The 17,937-nt window shown below is 40.7% G+C and overlaps 1 protein-coding gene across 3 annotated transcripts; it reads left to right on the top strand.

Moving 5' to 3' along the window:
* Window positions 1-13,463: 13,463 nt before the first annotated feature.
* COA6 (cytochrome c oxidase assembly factor 6) lies at window positions 13,464-17,821 on the top strand. Of its 3 annotated transcripts, none has more exons than XM_012738251.3 (3): window positions 13,464-14,684; window positions 15,254-15,413; window positions 17,471-17,821. In XM_012738251.3, the coding sequence occupies exons 2-3, from the start codon at window positions 15,270-15,272 to the stop codon at window positions 17,564-17,566; spliced, it is 240 nt and encodes a 79-aa protein (XP_012593705.1). In that variant the 5' UTR covers window positions 13,464-14,684; window positions 15,254-15,269; the 3' UTR covers window positions 17,567-17,821. The 3 variants fall into 3 exon arrangements, with proteins under 3 accessions (XP_012593705.1, XP_012593701.1, XP_012593703.1); XM_012738247.2 differs by having other exon boundaries at window positions 14,626-14,746; XM_012738249.2 differs by lacking the exon at window positions 13,464-14,684 and adding an exon at window positions 14,739-14,831.
* The last annotated feature ends 116 nt before the right edge of the window (window positions 17,822-17,937 follow it).

A 17,937-nucleotide genomic window follows, 5' to 3' on the forward strand; every position in this document is an offset into this window, starting at 1 on the left:
CTCTTTAATAAGCATCCCATTCTACGCAGAAGTTAATTCAGGGAATTCCCAGGTAACAGCAGCCAAAGAAAAAGCCAGACTCTGTGGAGTCTTTTCTTTTTATTTAGATTGTATCAGAATCATTGCCACTGGCTCTCCACAGACCTCCTGCCTGCAGGCCCTGAAGAACTGCATAGTGCTGCATGTAAACCACAGACTACAACTAAACCATGAGAAGCAGTGACTGACACAGACAGTGAAGGCAAAGAGACAGAACTTGAGTTACTTCCACTCTGTCCTTCTCTGTGACCACTGCAAGTGTTTGTGTTTACAATTAAACAGAGGGAAAACTGCAGGGTACAATATTTTGTTTGGAAAGTACAAATTTTGGTTTACATATGAAATAGTTTACTAATTACTGAATATATTTCATATTAAAATATATTATTTTAATTGTTAATTGTCTTAAAAACAAAGAAGGAATCAAGAAAATAAAACAATATCAGAGATATAATTTAGTAGATTTTTGGTTTGGGGTGTCAACTTTTAAATAGGAGTCATCAGACACAAAAATATTTTCAAACAGCCAGATTCAGGCTTAAACAAGGTATGCAGGAAAACATCAAGCTGTAAAATTGCTCTTTGAAGATCTATGCACAAAATTTGTGGAGACGGTTGGCCATTGTACAACATAATGTGAAAAAAATGATGTATGTGGAAAAATGAATCAGATTTCCGAAAAGAATGCAAAGAGAAATTACAAAAGCAGCTGGTCGCACATTACCAGAGAAAAATCACAAGGGTAAGTTTGAAAACCTTGAGTGTTTTCACCAAGAACTGGGTGCCCATTCTAAAGCAATAACTTACATAATGGCAATGCTCACTACGATTCAGTGATGTTCTCTGATTTTTACAGAAGAAATTGTTCACAAGTTTCTACAAACATAATGAAAATTTATGATGCAGTTTCAGATGCAGATAACCTAAACAAACTTTTTTGGATACATTTGGAATTTGGTAGAATTGAGTCCCCTCCCTACCAAATGTGGGCGATATTGCCATTTCTGGAATTCATTGTGAAATGGGATTTTTATTAATATCTGCCAAACGTATACTTGTCAAAGTCAAATAAAATATAAAGACAAATCTTTAAATTTAGAATTTTTTATTTGAGAAGCAAAAATTGCAATTCAGGACATATACACAGACTAGGTGGTCTTCGGTATGTCTGAAGAAACAAAGAGAAAGTTGGAAGTTTTACAAAAAGGATACACGTTATTTATTGTTTTGAAAGAAAGTTCCTTAGCACTAGTAAAGTTTTGGGGAACTGGTAAGCTCTGATCAGTGAATGACAGCAGCAGGTTAAACTAGTCTTATGAATCCAGCAGGTTGTTTCAGTAGCAATGAGGTAAAACTGGTTTCAGGTTACAGCAGGTGGTTTCAGCAGCTGGGCTTGCAGAGAATTATACTCCTGGAGCAATGTTACGTGGCCCGAAGCCTTTCCACCTGGCCCCTCAACTCTGATTATAGTTGGGTATGACAAGAATGACCCAATTTGCATGATCAAATTTCACATACTTAGGAGGGAAGACTTTTTCTAAATATTTTTCTAGACAATTTTTCTTCATAAGAAAGAATTTTTAAAAATTAACATTAATAACAAGTATTTTTTTTATCAACTCTGAAGATAAAAGGACATATCTGGCTATAGCTGTCTATAGATCATGATTGAAAGGTCATATTTGTCTATGGGTCATGAATATGTGAAGAAGATAAATTTTTTCGAAGTCACTGAAAAATTTGAAGAAGTCTTAAGAACATAGATGTTAATGATGTTACCAGTAACAAAAGGATTCATTATTTTGACAGCTCAATATGTAGGAATACATTTGCTTGTTTTTTTAAAAATACATCTATATAATTAAAAACACTGTCTATTGGGAGTTCCTCCCTCCCATTTTTTGTATTGTAATTATTTTACTTTGATTTTACCGATTACTAAATTCAATAAAGGAAAATGTTCACTTTCTTTCTTTTTTCATGTATCATTTATTTCATTTTATGATTATTACCAAAAATAGTTTTATTGTGAGGCTGGGCGCAGTGGCTCACGCCTGTAATCCTAGCACTCTGGGAGGCTGAGGAGGGTGGATTGCTCGAGGTCAGGAGTTCGAAACCAGCCTGAGCAAGAGCGAGACCCCGTCTCTACTATAAATAGAAAGAAATTAATTGGCCAACTAATATATATAGAAAAAATTAGCTGGTCATGGTGGTGCATGCCTGTAGTCCCAGCTACTTGGGAGGCTGAGGCAGGAGGATTGCTTGAGCCCAGGAATTTGAGGTTGCTGTGAGCTAGGCTGATGCCATGGCACTCACTCTAGCCTGGGCAACAAAGTGAGACTCTGTCTCAAAAAAAAAAAAAAAAAGTTTTATTGTATAGATGAGGTAGAGGGTTTTAAAAATTATCAACTCTGGGTGTTAAGTATTTTATGTACAGCACCAGGGGAGGCTCCGGGCCAAAGAGCGAGTCAAGGAGAGTGAGTGAAATTCTGTGAACAGAGTAATGGGAGGCCCAGCTCCCCTTCCCAGTACTCACAGCTGCTGCCTCCTGTGGGTGCAAACTCTCACCTCAGAGCCACGTGCTGGTCCCTGCACGGGGAATACACTTCTACTAAATATTTGCATGACTTGTTCCTTTACTTCCTGTGAATCTCCCATCAGAGAAATTTCCCACACCTACCAAAAAGGCACCCTCTGTCACTCTCTATCCTCCTGATCCTATTTTATCCTTCTTCAACTAGTACCATGTGATATATGATATATTAATTTCTTGCTTTTGTTTTTGTCTGTTTCCCTCAAGTAGCATCCAAGTCCATGAGGTCAAAGACATTGTTTTGTTTACCGCCCTATACCCAGGACCTTGGACAGCACCTGGCATATTGTAGTCAACCATTTTGGAATGAATTAATAAACTCACTGGTGAAATTGAATAAAATGAGTTTATATATATATATATAATGTGCTGATAAAAATATTTGGCACGAAGTAAATATTCAATACATGTTCGTTTATCATATTATCATTAACATGGTAGAAAGTCAATATATATTCTCTAAACCAGGTAAGTTAAGAAATATGCTATTTAGAAATATGAGACAAGGAAAATAGAAGACGCAAAAATCAAGGATGAAATAGGGGACTGTTGACTTTCATATAATCCTTGCAGATCTCTTTGATTAAAAAAAAATTGTACATAGACTACTATGATAAAAATAAAACTTAATTCCATACAAGGTGGCCTTCCTTCCAAAAGCCCTCTGCCTATTGAAAAGTAGTTGCATGAGTCTTAATGAGCTCTTCCTTCATATAATGACATTAGTTCTCTACTTGATCAACTTCCTGCTCCACCATGAAGCCTAATTATCTTGACTTACTCTATGGCCTGCCACTTAGAGTGTGCCTAGCTCAAATAGCAAATTGAAGGTCAAAGAGGAGAGACAAAATCCCTACCAAGTCAACATGGCCTCTCCCCAGAGTCTCTATTATTTGCTATAACAGACCTGAGAGGTCCAATTCCTGGATCTGCCATTTCCTGGCTACATAGCTTTTGGGAAATGATTCACCTCTCTATGCTTATTTCCTAGGAATTGTACCAAGTCTGCAAGGAAATCTATAGTTGATGCCCTTCCCTCTTGAGAATTAGCCCTTAAGGGACAGTCAACAATGTAATGTTAGGCAGCACTTTCTGTAAACAGAGGTTCCCTGAGCAGCCTTGGGGAGCAGAGCTCTGTTCTCAGAACTCTTCTATAACACAGAAAGCACAGCCTGAGACAGACCCCAAGGCCTTCATTACACTGTCCGTCCATGTACTTAGAAGAAGATCATAGGACAATAGCCTAGCTAGGGACCCATTTACTAACCCCACTGGTAAGAAATGGGGAAAGTTTTATAAATTAATTCATTAAACTTAATGCAAAAGTATAACAAAATTAGGAAACACACACTTTATTTCTCTACAGTAAAAGTCAAAATACATCTGGGGATTGAAAATCTGTGGTGTATGCAGGAAAGAGACAGAATATTTACTACTTCGGTTGTTTTACATGTAAATGTTGTCTTCCTGAGGAAAAAAATCATCACTATTAACAGATATGAGCATAAATGGCCAACCATTGTGACCAGGAATGTTTTATTTAATATAGTGTTTAGATTATACTCTTTTATACTGTTACAATTCAAGGTATTTCTTTGATACAGATCCATGGATTTCCACGGAAATCTGCCTAGGTAACTAAGGGCTCATGCTGGCACTGTTAGATTATTTTAAATTTTTCAGAAAATTCAGGTCTACTTAGATTTAAAAAAAAATGAAATTATGCTTCCTGATTAAGTTGAGACTCTATTTCACTATTCCCCTGTGTCACATTTAATACTTTTCACATAACCTCAATAAACACAAGCAAAAATGAAGTCTCTAATCGACCTTGTAAATTCTACAAATCTTTCTATTAACCGGGTAAATATTAAAGGAGTTACAGTTGCCTGAAGGTTTTGTGAAGGATCTAGTTGATAAAACTCATACTTTCTTTGGTTTTCAATCAACCTTCATGGAATTGTATTGGGATTCAGGTCTCTGGGACAGGAAAGACATTGCAATTTAAAGGAACTGGCAGTCGGTGTCAACAGCTTCCACAGCCCCACCGGACAGAAAAGCAGAGACATCGAGGATGTAATCACACAAGAGGATGTTTATTTTCTGGCTAGCCAGGGTCCAAGCCCTAGAGCACCAACGCAGTGGCCACTCTTGCAGGCAAGGAACCTGACTGGGGTTGCAGCGTGCCTTTTATCCCTATGGTGCATACGCTATGCAGTGGCTGATCACGCGTGGATCATGCATTGAACTTTAACATGATTGGTTGGCTGGTAGCCCCACTATACAAGGGTTCAAACAATGCAAAGTTGGCGCAAACAAGCAAGCAAGCAACGGTTTCCATGGCAAGCAAGCAACAGTTTCCAGAAGCCGGATGTTGGTTCCGGCTTCACTGGGGGTGTGGGCCTTGCAGGTATGCAATGTCTTGACCCCTCACAGTAGGCTTGGTGAAGGGTTAAATAAGATAATGAATGTAAATCATATGTATTGACAACACGGTAAATAATCAATAATATCTGCTATTATTGTTTGAATCTATGGAGTCGATGCTACCATATGTGGACATTATATGGTTGGATAAGCAGAGCCCAATGATTCTAAATAATCATCAACCTGGAAGGAGGTCACTGTTAGGGTTATGACTAGGGTTATGACTTTTGTACATTTTATAGTCAAGTTAGAGAAGCATACTTGAAGATGTCTATCAAACCTTCTGGGGCTAGAGGAGATAGCTCATAGTTGGAATGACAGACTCAAGATCAAAAGGATCTCAACAGACCAGGATGATGGGCTGAAATAACCAAGATAACATTTAGTCATGTTGTTCTCCTGCTTAATCACTTTCAGTGGCTTTCTACTGCTGATCACTGAATGTCCTGATGTCTCAGCATGGCATTGAATACCCTCTACATTAGAACTTAGTCTGATTTTTTTTTGTATCTCCTACCATTCCCCTACAGGTGCCCATCTCTTTATCTGACCTGCTTGCTGTTACCAGATCTTGCCTCTAACATTCTTCCTCTGTTTCTGCTTACTATAGACTGAATGTTTGTGCCCCCCACCCCAAAATCCATATGCTAAAACCAATCCCCAAAATGAGGTTATTTGGAGGTAGGGCCTTTGGGAGGTGATTGGGTCATAAGGGTGGAGCGCTCGTGTACGGAATTAGTGCCCTTAGAAAGGAAACCTCAGGCCAGATGTGGTGGCTCACGCCTGTAATCCTAGCTCTCTGGGAGGCTAAGGCAGGTGGATTGCTCAAGGTCAGGAGTTCGAAACCAGCCTGAGCAAGAGTGAGACCCCATCTCTACTATAAAATAGAAAGAAATTAATTGGCCAAGTAATATATATAGAAAAAATTAGCCAGGCATGGTGGCACATGCCTGTAGTCCCAGCTACTTGGGAGGCTGAGGCAGTAGGATTGCTTGAGCCCAGGAGTTTGAGCTAGGCTGACGCCACGGCACTCACTCTAGCCTGGGAAACGCAGTGAGACCCTGTATCAAAAAAAAAAAAAAAAGAAAAAAAGAAAGAAAGGAGACCTCAGAGAGCTTCCTTGCCCCTTCAGCCTTATAAGGACACAGGAACTAGGAAGCAGGCCCTCGCCAAACACTGACCCTGCCAGTCCCTTGACCTTGGACTTCCTAGCCTCCAGAACTGTAAGAAAGAAATTTTAGTTATGGATAAGCCCAGTGTATGGTGTTTTTGTTATAGTGCCTGAATGGACTAAGACAGTACTATTCCACTCATTTGAACTGCCTTCCTCCCATCTGTTCCTGAAAATCCTATTCATTTTGTCTGGCTCAACTTAAAGGTTATTTCCTACATGAAGTTGTTTCTAGTCCCCTCAACTCAAATAAGCACCAAGTCTTCCCCTGAGTGTCAATTGTCTCACGCCCTCTTGCAGTAGAGGTCCTCCTGACCTTGATTGGCCCTCTTGTTAACCACCAAGTTTTGTAAAGGGAAAAGCTGTTTCAATTATGCAGATTATATTTTTAAAAGTATTTACAGAACAAATAAATAAATGATAAGTAGGAAGTCCTCTGTTTGTGGCCAAAATAAAACAATTCCAGGAGAGCAGGATAAAATGAAAACCTGAGTCTTAGGGTTGTAGCTGACTATAAGTAGAATACCTTCAAATATTGGGGGCACCAAAAGCTAATATAAACATAGGTTACACCCTCCAGAGAAGTGACTTTCTGGTTAGCAGATGCGAGATCATTATCATTCCACACGGGCTCTGATTATTGCATGCTTAAAGACTTCTCTCCCGTGTGCTGTGGCGAGAAGGGGCTTCACCTGTAGGGTGGTGAATTACATTTGCTGTGCCAATCCAGCACCTTCCTCACCCTGGAACCTAATTCATCTCTACACGTTCTCAAACCTAAAGGGACCAAGAAGCTCAAATCCTAGGTCTGTCATGACCAGAAAGGGGACAGACTGGCCAAAAAGGAATGTCCTCATCTTATGTTACGGTGGAAAATAACAAAATATTCGCTGCTATGAGGAATGGTCTGGAAGCCAGGAAGGTGAAGAAGCCGTGAAGAAGGAGAGGGAGTGGCCCAAAGCCTGCAGAGTGTCACTGTCACTCAGGGTTGCAGGGTTAATTTTGAGAAGCATCTATGTTTGTTGCAGTTGTGTTTTCTGTTTGGCTCCACCTTAGTATTTCTCCTAGTGCTTTGGAAAATTAACGAAAGAGATTAGATTGAGATGACGGATTAAGTACCTACTTTTTTTCTCTCCCACCTCAAATCCTGAAAACAGAGAGTCAGAAATGTTGAGGAATTCTTGAGTATAGAGAGGACATGGGATTTTACTTATGGAAAGAAAACTAAGCAAATAAAAACTCCAATTTAACATGTACCCAGATGAAAGTGTTAGCAAGAGTAGGAGCCATTTCTCCTACGTGCCAGAGAAACCGCATGTTAAAATGCAAACATAATGAGGACAGTGCTGGGAAATTTCCACTCTTTTTCCCCAATCAAAAGAAGTAGGATATTGGCTGGGCACGGTGGCTTATGCCTGTAATCCTAGCACTCTGGGAAGCCGAGGCGGGCGGATTGCTCGAGGTCAGGAGTTCGAAACCAGCCTGAGCAAGAGTGAGACCCCGTCTCTACTATAAATAGAAAGAAATTAATTGGCCAACTAATATATATAGAAAAAATTAGCCAGGCACGGTGGCACATGCCTGTAGTCCCAGCTACTCGGGAGGCTGAGGCAGGAGGATCGCTTGAGCCGAGGAGTTTGAGGTTGCTGTGAGCTAGGCTGATGCCACGGCACTCACTCTAGCCTAGGCAACAAAGCGAGACTCTGTCTCAAGAAAAAAAAAAAAAGAAAGAAATAAGATATTAACTAAAACATAACTTAGCAATGACAAACATGAGTAGATAGACTGTAGAAATCACCAAGCATTTAAGCAAAACCAACAGTATGAATAAAGCCATTAAATCAAAAAGTCAGAAGTACTACCATCTAAGGACAAAAAATAAATTGAACAAACATAAAAATTAATATTTTTAAAAGATTGCATAAAATAAGAATAGATTGCTCAGTCATATGGGATCCGGCATTCAGCTCTGACTATCAGATCCTAAATACCAGCTGTGATGACTGGCCTAGGGCCTTGAAACAGATGAGGTTTGTGTCTAAGTACCATGACAGTTTCGTGTGGTATCACTGCGGATGTCAGCATGTAGACACTTTGGCTTGCATGGAGGACTTGTGTGGCACAAGTGCTTTGGTAAGAGAAAAAAGAAATTAACTTGTCAACTCCATCTTCTCAGGAAGCATGGATGGAATTGATTCCTGTATAATGAAATGTCTTTCCCCAGGAATGGAGCAGCAAGCACACATTTGTGTCCAATTCACAGTTCTGGAGGTGCCATGAGTTAGTGTGGTGTTCATAACAGGTGCACTTAGAGACTTAACACGTTGAATGATGTAAACTTGTTACACTGGCAGCTAGGTAAACTTTGTATACAAAACTTGTAAATAGTTATTGTTTTATAAACACATTTGAGTTTTTAGAAAATTAAACAAAAACTCAACTCTATTATAAAAATAATAATTTATTGTTTCATAGAATTGATTATCATTTGTTTTACCTTTTAGATTCTAATAGACAAGTTCAAACATTTTAGCATAACCATATGGTGAAAATATGTTAACAACTTTAATTTTTTTCAATTCTTTATATTTACTTCAATTTACATTTTGTATAAGGATATATTTAACTTTTGTGTAATTTGAGCAAATTATATTCACTTTTTAATTCTTTTACATCTATATACAAATTGTGTAGAAAAAAAGTAAATGTGGTAATATTAATATTAGTTAATTAAAATTCAAGACCAGAAATATTAAATGAGTAAATAAGGAATTGATATTGATGGAATATATAATTCTATAATATACAAAATAACTGTGAGCTATCACAACTGTTAGAAGTTTTATAAAAAGAAACAAATATACTATCACAGTGACATATTTTAATACACCTCTCTCAATAATTAACAAATAGTTTGAATGACAACAAAAGCAACAAAAATGTGTGGGTTTAGAGTGAATAGCACAATACAAGCTCAGCTATATAGATAGTTAAATGGATGGAGGGAATGGATACATACACACAGATATGCACATATTAATATATATAGTTGAAAGCTAGCTAGATACATATGTACATAGATACACAGATATGTATATAGTTGATGGATAGAGATAGCCCAGCTATCATATTACAAACTATAAATATTACAGACATCCGTGGATGAAGCTGACATAAATCAATGGGGAAAGAGAGAAATATTTGAAACTAGCATGGGGGTAATTAGACAATGGCAGTGGAACCAGGTTTCAATGTAAGTAGGGAGAATTGTTTAGGACTTAGTGAGCCAGGACTTGGAGGAGAAGAGGTGGTTGGGAGAAACTTCCAAACAGAGAGACTCCAGGGACCAGCCAATGCAATGGCCCTAAAGTGGTGGGTGCTTAGTGAGTCTGGGAACAGTAAGGCAGCCCTTTGCACTTTGCTCTGCTTAAAAGGCTTCCTTTTTCCTTCCTATCTGGGAAGCATCCACTCCCTCTTTAGCGTAACCACCAACTTCACTCGCCCAGTGAAGGCCCCTCTGACTCTCCCGGGAAGGGTATGTCACTCCATCCTCTGTGCTCGCAGCCCTTGCAGCTCGGTATTAGTGTTTATGACAGCGCGACTTTAGGTTTTCATGTCTGCCTCCCCCACCAGACTATGAACAGATCAAAGGCCAAGCATTTCATTCAGCTGTGTAGACCAGGCATGGGGCATAAGACACTCTGTACGTGTCTGCAGGTCAAAGAAGAGATACTCTGTATTAAGTGGTGCAATTCCTCTTTTTATCATGTTCCCTGCCTTTCATGCATGTGGCAAGTGTGTCCTAAGTGTCTTCCATATGCAGTTACAAGGTATTATGTATGTGCTGTGGGGAATAAACCAGGATTTATAAAATCCCCACCCTAAGCAGAGCTGAGGGGACCAAGTGAACAGGTGGGAAATAAGTGGAGAGGGCTAGATGCAGAAGCATATTATACTAACTGCAGTAGAAAAGCTGCCAGAAAAGGGCAAAAAGAGTGTGGTCTCCCGTCACTGAAATCTGCTGGAAAGACGTGGGTCGTACCTGGAGGAAGGCTGAGACTTGGCCGCTGAGCGGGAAGGAGCAGGGTTCAGAGGGAAGAGTCAGCAGAGCTGTGGGAATGGGAGGGTCGGTGGGTGCACCGGCCCGGAGGGGTCTTAGCAGAGGAGCAGGGGAGACGCAGCCAGGCCAGGGCAGGCTGGAGGCAGACTCCCGAGACCCACAAAGTTGGGCCTAGGAGTCAAATAGCTGTTCATTGTTTGCTCTTGAGGATTACAGCAACGTGGTGAAAGCAGCACTTGTGCACGAGTCACCCAAAAGCGCAGGGCAGGATGAATGCGAGGGAAGCATCTGGAAACTCAGGCCTCGAATCAGGATCCACTACACCAGGCCCAAGATAGCGGGGGCTTGAAAGCAACCAGAGGGCCAGTACTGTGTCTGGAGCACCCTGTGGCCTCTCATGGGTGCTAGGATTTGAACGGTGTCTGTTGAATATGTGAATGGTGTGAATGAATTTAGGAAAAGGGAGTTGAGAGTTGTTTTCAATCAAGGAACAGTAGGCTCTAATAATGGACAGGGCTACTCTCCACTCTCCCCTAGACCCCAAGCCATATCCTATGTTTCAGGGATAGATAAGCCATTTGTTGTTTTCAAGAGACGGTTTTGCCCTGATCTGGACATTTGTATCTCTGCTTGCTTTGCCAGGAAGGGAGGGGAAGATATTGGTGGCTGAACAGAAAAGTGATTCAGAGGACTAGGACTCTAAACATAAAGAAGATTTAAGACCACTTTAATCAATTTCTGCTTTTATTTTCCTTCTTATGTATGTGTAAGTTTGATATGATTAAAAAATACATGCCCAAATATGTCTCAATAGGTTTTAATATATTTAAAATAAAAGTCCTAGGTACTCGAGGGGGGAGGAAAGGCAAGAGCAATGTATCTAACCTTAACATTTGTACCCCCATATTACACAGAAAAAAAAAGTCCTAGGTAATAAAAAAAGCATTGTGCTATATTTAATTGGCAATGTTTTTTACCTTAGTGGTGCATAAAATAATAGTGCAACTTAGATTACATAGTATATAGTATCATTCTGTTTATAGGAATCCCCTCCCTCCAAGTGCAAGATCAAGTGACCTCTGTACTATAGTATATTAATAACTAACATTTATCTTTTCTTTTTACTATAACATTGATCCAATGTATTAAATATAATTTATTTTTTATTTTTATTGCTTATTATCTCCCTGTTAGAATGCACATCCTATGAAGGCAGGAGTTTTCACCTATATTGTTCTCTGATGTCTCCGAAGCTCTCTAAAACAGAGCCAGACACATAGTAAGTACTCAATAGATAAATGTTAAATGAATAGACAAACGAATGAAATCTTTTTATATGCTAGACATTTTTCTAAGCACTTTGCATGAATTATTTCATTTAACTTTCACAAGAAACCTAAGGTAGATATTATCATCCACATTCTCAGTCGAGGAAATCAACGTATATAAAGTTCCATGACCTGCCCAAGGTCACACATCTTGACATTAGGGCAGGTGGGATTCAAGTCCAATCTGGCTCCAGAAACTATGCTCTTATCCGCTACACTTTGCTGTCTCTAACACTCCCTGTGTCCCCTCCTTGATTTCTCTGGTAAAATCCTATTCTGGCTCCCACTGTGTTTGGTGCATATCTCTCTCTAGCCCTTATTACCCTTTCTTAGAGGATAACATGGTCTGGGGCCTCCACTACACTGGGCTTCTCAAAGGCTAAGACCTACCTTTATTCGTCTTTATTCCCAAGGGCTGGCACAGTGGCTGGTACCGTGAAGGTGCTTAATGTCTGTGAAATAAACCGGCTGTATAAATATAGAGCAGGAATCGTGAAAGAGGGTTGGAACATTTCTAACTGGCAGACAAGGGACGTGTGGTAGCACCGATTAAAAGGAACAACTTAGGAAAAGGAGCCGTTCTGGAGAGAATAAGTTTTGAACTCACTGCAGTGGTGGAAAGACAAGTGGAGCCATCCACTAGGAATTTGTAAAGAGAAAATTGCCACAAAGTTTCTCTTAAGGATCAAAACATACTCTTGCAAGCATTTGTGATAGAAGTGCTAACTGAAGCTATCAGGGCAAATCAAGTCACTTTAGGAGAACAGAATGCAGAAGGGGGAAAAAGGGGCAGTGTCTGGGAGTACACCCCTAGCATACCTATAGTTAGTAGGAAGAAGATTACAGGGAGCCAGTACAGCGCTCCAAAAGAGGTTCAGAAGGCTCTCTGGAGCCACACTGGAGTCAAAGGAATCTTTCTCCTGTTTGTGTCCCTGAGTAGGTGTCTGTGATAACTGCTTTGTAAAACAGTACAGATTATAAATAAAAGTCTGTGGGCAGTAACAGAAAAACAACACGTACGTTTCCAGTGCCACGGAGTCCGTCTGGGGCTGCCTGCCAGTGGTTTGGGGATCTGCTTAGTTCAGACTAGAGAACACCCACACGAAATGTCCTCTGGATGGCAACAGCCAGCACGACACGTCTTCCACCTCTTCACACTGACTTCTCTTCGCCTCCTCCCTCCTCCGAACATAGGCTGGGAGATTACACCCTCTTTGTGTCAAAACAGCACATGTGAAATCATCTTATGGCACCTACATTCTTTTACTTACCCATAGTCTTCAAGATTTTAGAAGGTGGATATGGCCTTTGCACTTCTTATCCCGTATCAATTTTCTTTTTTTTTTATCAACACCTCAGAATTCCTCTTTTCTGGTTGTTTTTGCTCTGTGGTTTAAATCAGTGTTTCCCGATTGCCAAACCACAGATCTCCAGTGGGGGTCCGTTGGGGAATGTTACTGCAATTCATTGAACCTCTCTGGTAACACTTTCCTTGTTTGTGCCTTGGGCCTACCACAGACCAGCAGGGACATCTAGCAGTAGAGTATACTGACCTTTGACCTCGAAGAGCACATACAGTGCTCTTCATTGGTGAAAAATGTGACTTACAGTGACATGATATTTAAATTCATTAAACATTTGGTAATAGTGCTATAAATGTTCTGTATGACCATTATTTTTACTTCTCTGTGAGTCAATTCTACAAAAGATGATCCTTCTCAGACCAATCATTCATTTAAGAATTTCAAGATACACATTCATACAGAAAAGTGAAGTTTATTTAAATAATTATAGGTTATTAAGTATGGAATGTCCGATTTTCTTAAGTATTAAGTTTGACAGTTGATATCTCTGACATTTCACTTTGACATTTCTTGTTTTATTTTTATTGTGAGGGTACAATCCTTAGTCTTTCAAATGCATATTTTGGCTTGTGATTATCTTTCAAATTTTTTTTCAGAGCAATTTTTGTGAAACCATGGATAAGTCAAAAATTCATGTTATTTTTGAATACGAGTTCTGTCGTGGAACCAATGCAGTGTAGACAGCTAGAAATATCAACTAAGTGTTTGGGAAGTATGTGGGTAAGGAATGCGCAGTACGTGGATGGTTTGAGTTCAGTTTTGGTGATTTTAATCTTGAAAATGAGCCACGGGGGGTGACCTGAGACCAAGGTGGATAATGACGAGCTGAAATCTGTAGTGGGAGTGAATCCATCTCAACCTGCGTGTGACTTAGCAGCAAGGAAATGAAGCAGCTCTTCCCTTTTTAAAAAAATCTTGGCGGTTAAGGGAGTAAAAAAGCCACAGTGAGATTAAAGCAATACAAATATTTATTTTCCCCACTCCCTTGAACAATCTGTAGTTCACTGCTTCTCAGCCTGGACATTAATTTGCCATGAGGTCCTGGAGCGTCACCGCCTCTTTCTGGGGCGGTTTCGTTGTTCTTTTTTTTTTTTTTTAATTTATGAAGCGCGGAGTTAAGACGTCACTGCTCCCTCACGCCCTGCCCAGCTCCCGCATCCTCAGGTGCAAACTTGCAGCCGAAAAGGGTCGGCTCGCCTTGTCCGGCAGGGCTCGCACGTTAAGCCTTCCGGGCGGTCCCGGGCGAGAAATATATATAAATTTAAATTCACGAAAGAGGCATAGTCCGTCAACGACATGAACAAACGTAGGGAAAGAGATAGACGTTAACAAGGCCAAGGCCGCTCTCAGCAGCGACCGAATCCCATTTACCCTCCAGCTTCGCAAGGTCGGAACCAGCAACCTTGCCCTCCCAGGCCGGAAGCCTAGCTGGTAAAAAAGAACGGAACAGGAAGTCCCGCCCCTCCTCGAAAAGTAAACGGTAGCCCGTGAGGGTCAGCGTCAGACCGGCTGTTTGGCCGCATGAACTGATTTTTGCGGTTTGGCGGGCTACACTTGTTGAACTCGAGCCGGCCAGGCGACCCTGCAGCGCCCGAACTCGGCACTGCGCCGTCCTCTGCTGGCTGTTGAGCTGCGTGACCCTTTCCTCCCCTTGGCGCCGAAGGGAAGCCAGACCTGGGCGGACTGGGAGGCCGGCTTGCTGGTGTGTCCGGGCGGGGCGTGGAGAATGGGCCCGGGAGGTCCCTTGCTCTTCTCATACCGCAGGTGTCTCTCGTGCAGAACGGCGTGACACTCCTAGTCCTGCTCGGTGGTGGTCGTGTCCCCGCACACTTATTTGCACAGCGCTTTGGTTCGAACAGCAACCTTGTAAAATGGGCACTGCTATCCCCGCGTTACCGGTGGGGAAACGGGCTTGGAGAGAATAAGTGAGCCGCCCTAAGTGGCGGAGGGTGTGAGAGCGCCGAAATTCTAATTTGGGTTTTCTGAGACCACACTGCGACCCCAGCGGTGCTTCAGAGTACACAGGGATATGAGATAAGCCAAAGCGAGTGCTCTTAGGGTATATTCATAGAGAACTGATTGGTTTCAGTTGCATCATTAATATCCCGAAGCATAACTTTTTTTTTTTTAAAGGAAGGGGGCAGTGTCCGTTTTTTTTTTTCTTTCCCTTGCCTTCTCTTTAGATTACTAGTCCATTGTTAATTTTTTTTTCTTGATTTTGAGAGTGGAGACTAGTTCATTGTTAATGTCAAATGTTATTTTGGCCAACAGCTTGATACCCCTAGGAATGGCAGCCCCAACCATGAAGGAAAGGCAGGCTTGCTGGGGTGCCCGGGACGAGTACTGGAAGTGTTTAGATGAGAACACAGACGATGCTTCTCAATGCAAGAAGTTAAGAAGCTCATTTGAATCAAGTTGTCCCCAACAGTGGGTAAGTAACACTGATGTGTTTCTGTTCCCTGTTAAAATACAGTGAGCTCACAGTGTGAGTGGTAGGCTAGGAAATGAAGCACTGAGTTACGTCAACCAATAGTTTCTTTGAAAAGCAGAGAAAACCTTGTCTAGTAATCCAGGCTTGTTTTATATACTTACATTAGTCAACTCTTTGGAGGATGTCACCTGACACATTAAAGATCGTTCAAAAACACAACAAACAAACATATGAACAATAACCAAAAAATTCCAGCTCACTTCACTGGTAAAGTGAAGTGGGGATCTTCTGAAGGAGTAGTATTTAATCTTGGGCAGGAGTTGGCAAATTTCTGAGCCTAAAGCTACTATTAAAAATAAAGCATTCCCAGTTGATCACACAAAATCATATAGTCTTATACCCAAATATAAAGAAAGGAGTTTGGTAAGCAGAAGAAAGAAAGGGTTCATGTCGTGGGTTCTGTCTCACTGACAGGTATTCAGGCTGTGTATTGCCCATCCTTAGTGTAAGAGGGGATTGGGAAAGGAACTAACATTGAGGTTAGTAAGAGGCCCTACGTGCTAAGTGCTTGACATTTCATCTTCATCAGTACCCTTTAAAATGGGTATTGTTCCTCTCAATATCTAGAGGAGGTAGCTGATGCTCAGAGCATTGAAATAAATTTCACAGTATTAATTACTCAGTAAGTGGCAGACCTGTAATTCTAAGGCAGGCCCAACTTGCTGTTATGAGATTTGAACCTGGATTTGAACATGCTTTTTCGCTCTTTTTCATGCTGCTCCAAAGTATACCATGTAGTTTGAGAATAGATAATTTTAGAAATCAAGTGATTTTAGGGTCTTTACCCTTTCACACTTCAAATTTTTAAATGCGTAGTCTGGGGCTTTGCAGGAGACCACAAGAAGGGTGGGGTGGAGAGTGGGGGTCATATTGGTGGGCTGAGCTGGGGAGGAATGCATTGAATAGAAATTTCCTTAGATGAACTCTTCACTTGTAAAATCAGCATGATACAACCCATTTCGTGGGATTATTATGAAGATCAAAAGTATAAACAGAAAACTGATAAACATGGGACTTTATGATTAAATTAGATAATAATTCAAGCAGAAAATGTGCAACAGTGGTTTTCCCCTTAGATGCATTCAGAGCACCTCCTGGTTTAAGAATAGATGGAAAATGTCAGAATTGGGGTTGACATCAAAGATAAATCCTTTGACACCTTGCTACTACTACTGCCTGTACTTTCTCCTCCTGGGTGGTCTTATTCTCCTCTCTCTGGTCCCAAGGTGATTGAAAGCAGAGTGAGGCTGAGAGCAAAGAGTGACTTGGGGCCCTGGTGATGGGGGTCAGGGGGTTCTGGTGTGGGTGATGAAGAGCCAGCCATTAGGCGTAAGCCGTGACCTGAGCGTTGGCAGGTTCTACCCCCACCCCACCCTCACGTTTTCCCAGGAGAACTTTGTCCCTGTGAGAGCTTTCAACAGCCTGGTTGTGATTTTCTACTCAGGTTAAATATCAGAATCATTTGGACATTTTTTTAAAAAGCTGTCTTAGACCTCATTCAGATCTAATGAATTTTTAGAAGTAGAGCCCTTCCTTGAACAGGGCTCTGGCTCCACAGGGGATTCTGGGGGATAACCGTGGTTAGGAGTCATTGGCCTAGTCTCTTTGGGAAGTCCCACTTTAGTCCACTTCTATTCTCTCTCTCCCCCTAAAACTCACTGCTTTTTCTCCAAGCTATTGGCTAATAAACCCTCCCACTCTCCCACTGCCCTCCCACTGCAGAGCTGAGTGCAGGCTCTTCAGCCAGTCTTGCTGCTGGCTGAAGGGACAAAGGAGAGGAATGACTCTATTTATTCCCCATTAAAGCACTTGTCTTGTCCAGGGAGTAGCTTATTCATCAAAGGCCCTGATTGAAAATGGTTCTAGAATATAAATCACTTAAACCACTTATACAATTTATAGTGTAAATTTAATTTGTTACATTTAAATCTGTGCTTTTGCTTTACAACTTAAGCTGCATAACCTGCCCGTATTTCAAATCCTGTTTTTCTCAACAGGTAAAATATTTTGATAAAAGAAGAGACTTCTTAAAATTTAAAGAAGAATTCGAAGCAGGAAAATCCCAGCCTTTAAAAAGAACGGCAAAATCCTAAGCTGTTCCTGAACTTTTCAAAATGGTTGAAACTATTCTTTCTGGACATTCAAAAAGCTCCACTAACTGTGAGACTATAGTTTGAATCATGGTAAACATCAGTACTTGTTCCCTGTATACAACACTTAATAACTGAAATGATCAAGGAATAGAAGATCCATGAAGACTTGAAATAAAATGGTATTATATATGCTTACTTATAATTTAGTAAGAAATCTACATTTTAAGAAAAAAATTAAAACTTATTATAAAAATACATGTGCTTTTTTTTGAATTAGAGGATGGGTAGTAGGAAAATATTATTTATCATAGATACAAATAGAAACTGAATTAAGTAGATTGTCATTGTATGTCCCTGCGAGTTGGCATCTT

Source organism: Microcebus murinus, chromosome 19 (assembly GCF_040939455.1).
Source record: "Microcebus murinus isolate Inina chromosome 19, M.murinus_Inina_mat1.0, whole genome shotgun sequence".
NCBI lineage: Eukaryota > Metazoa > Chordata > Mammalia > Primates > Cheirogaleidae > Microcebus > Microcebus murinus.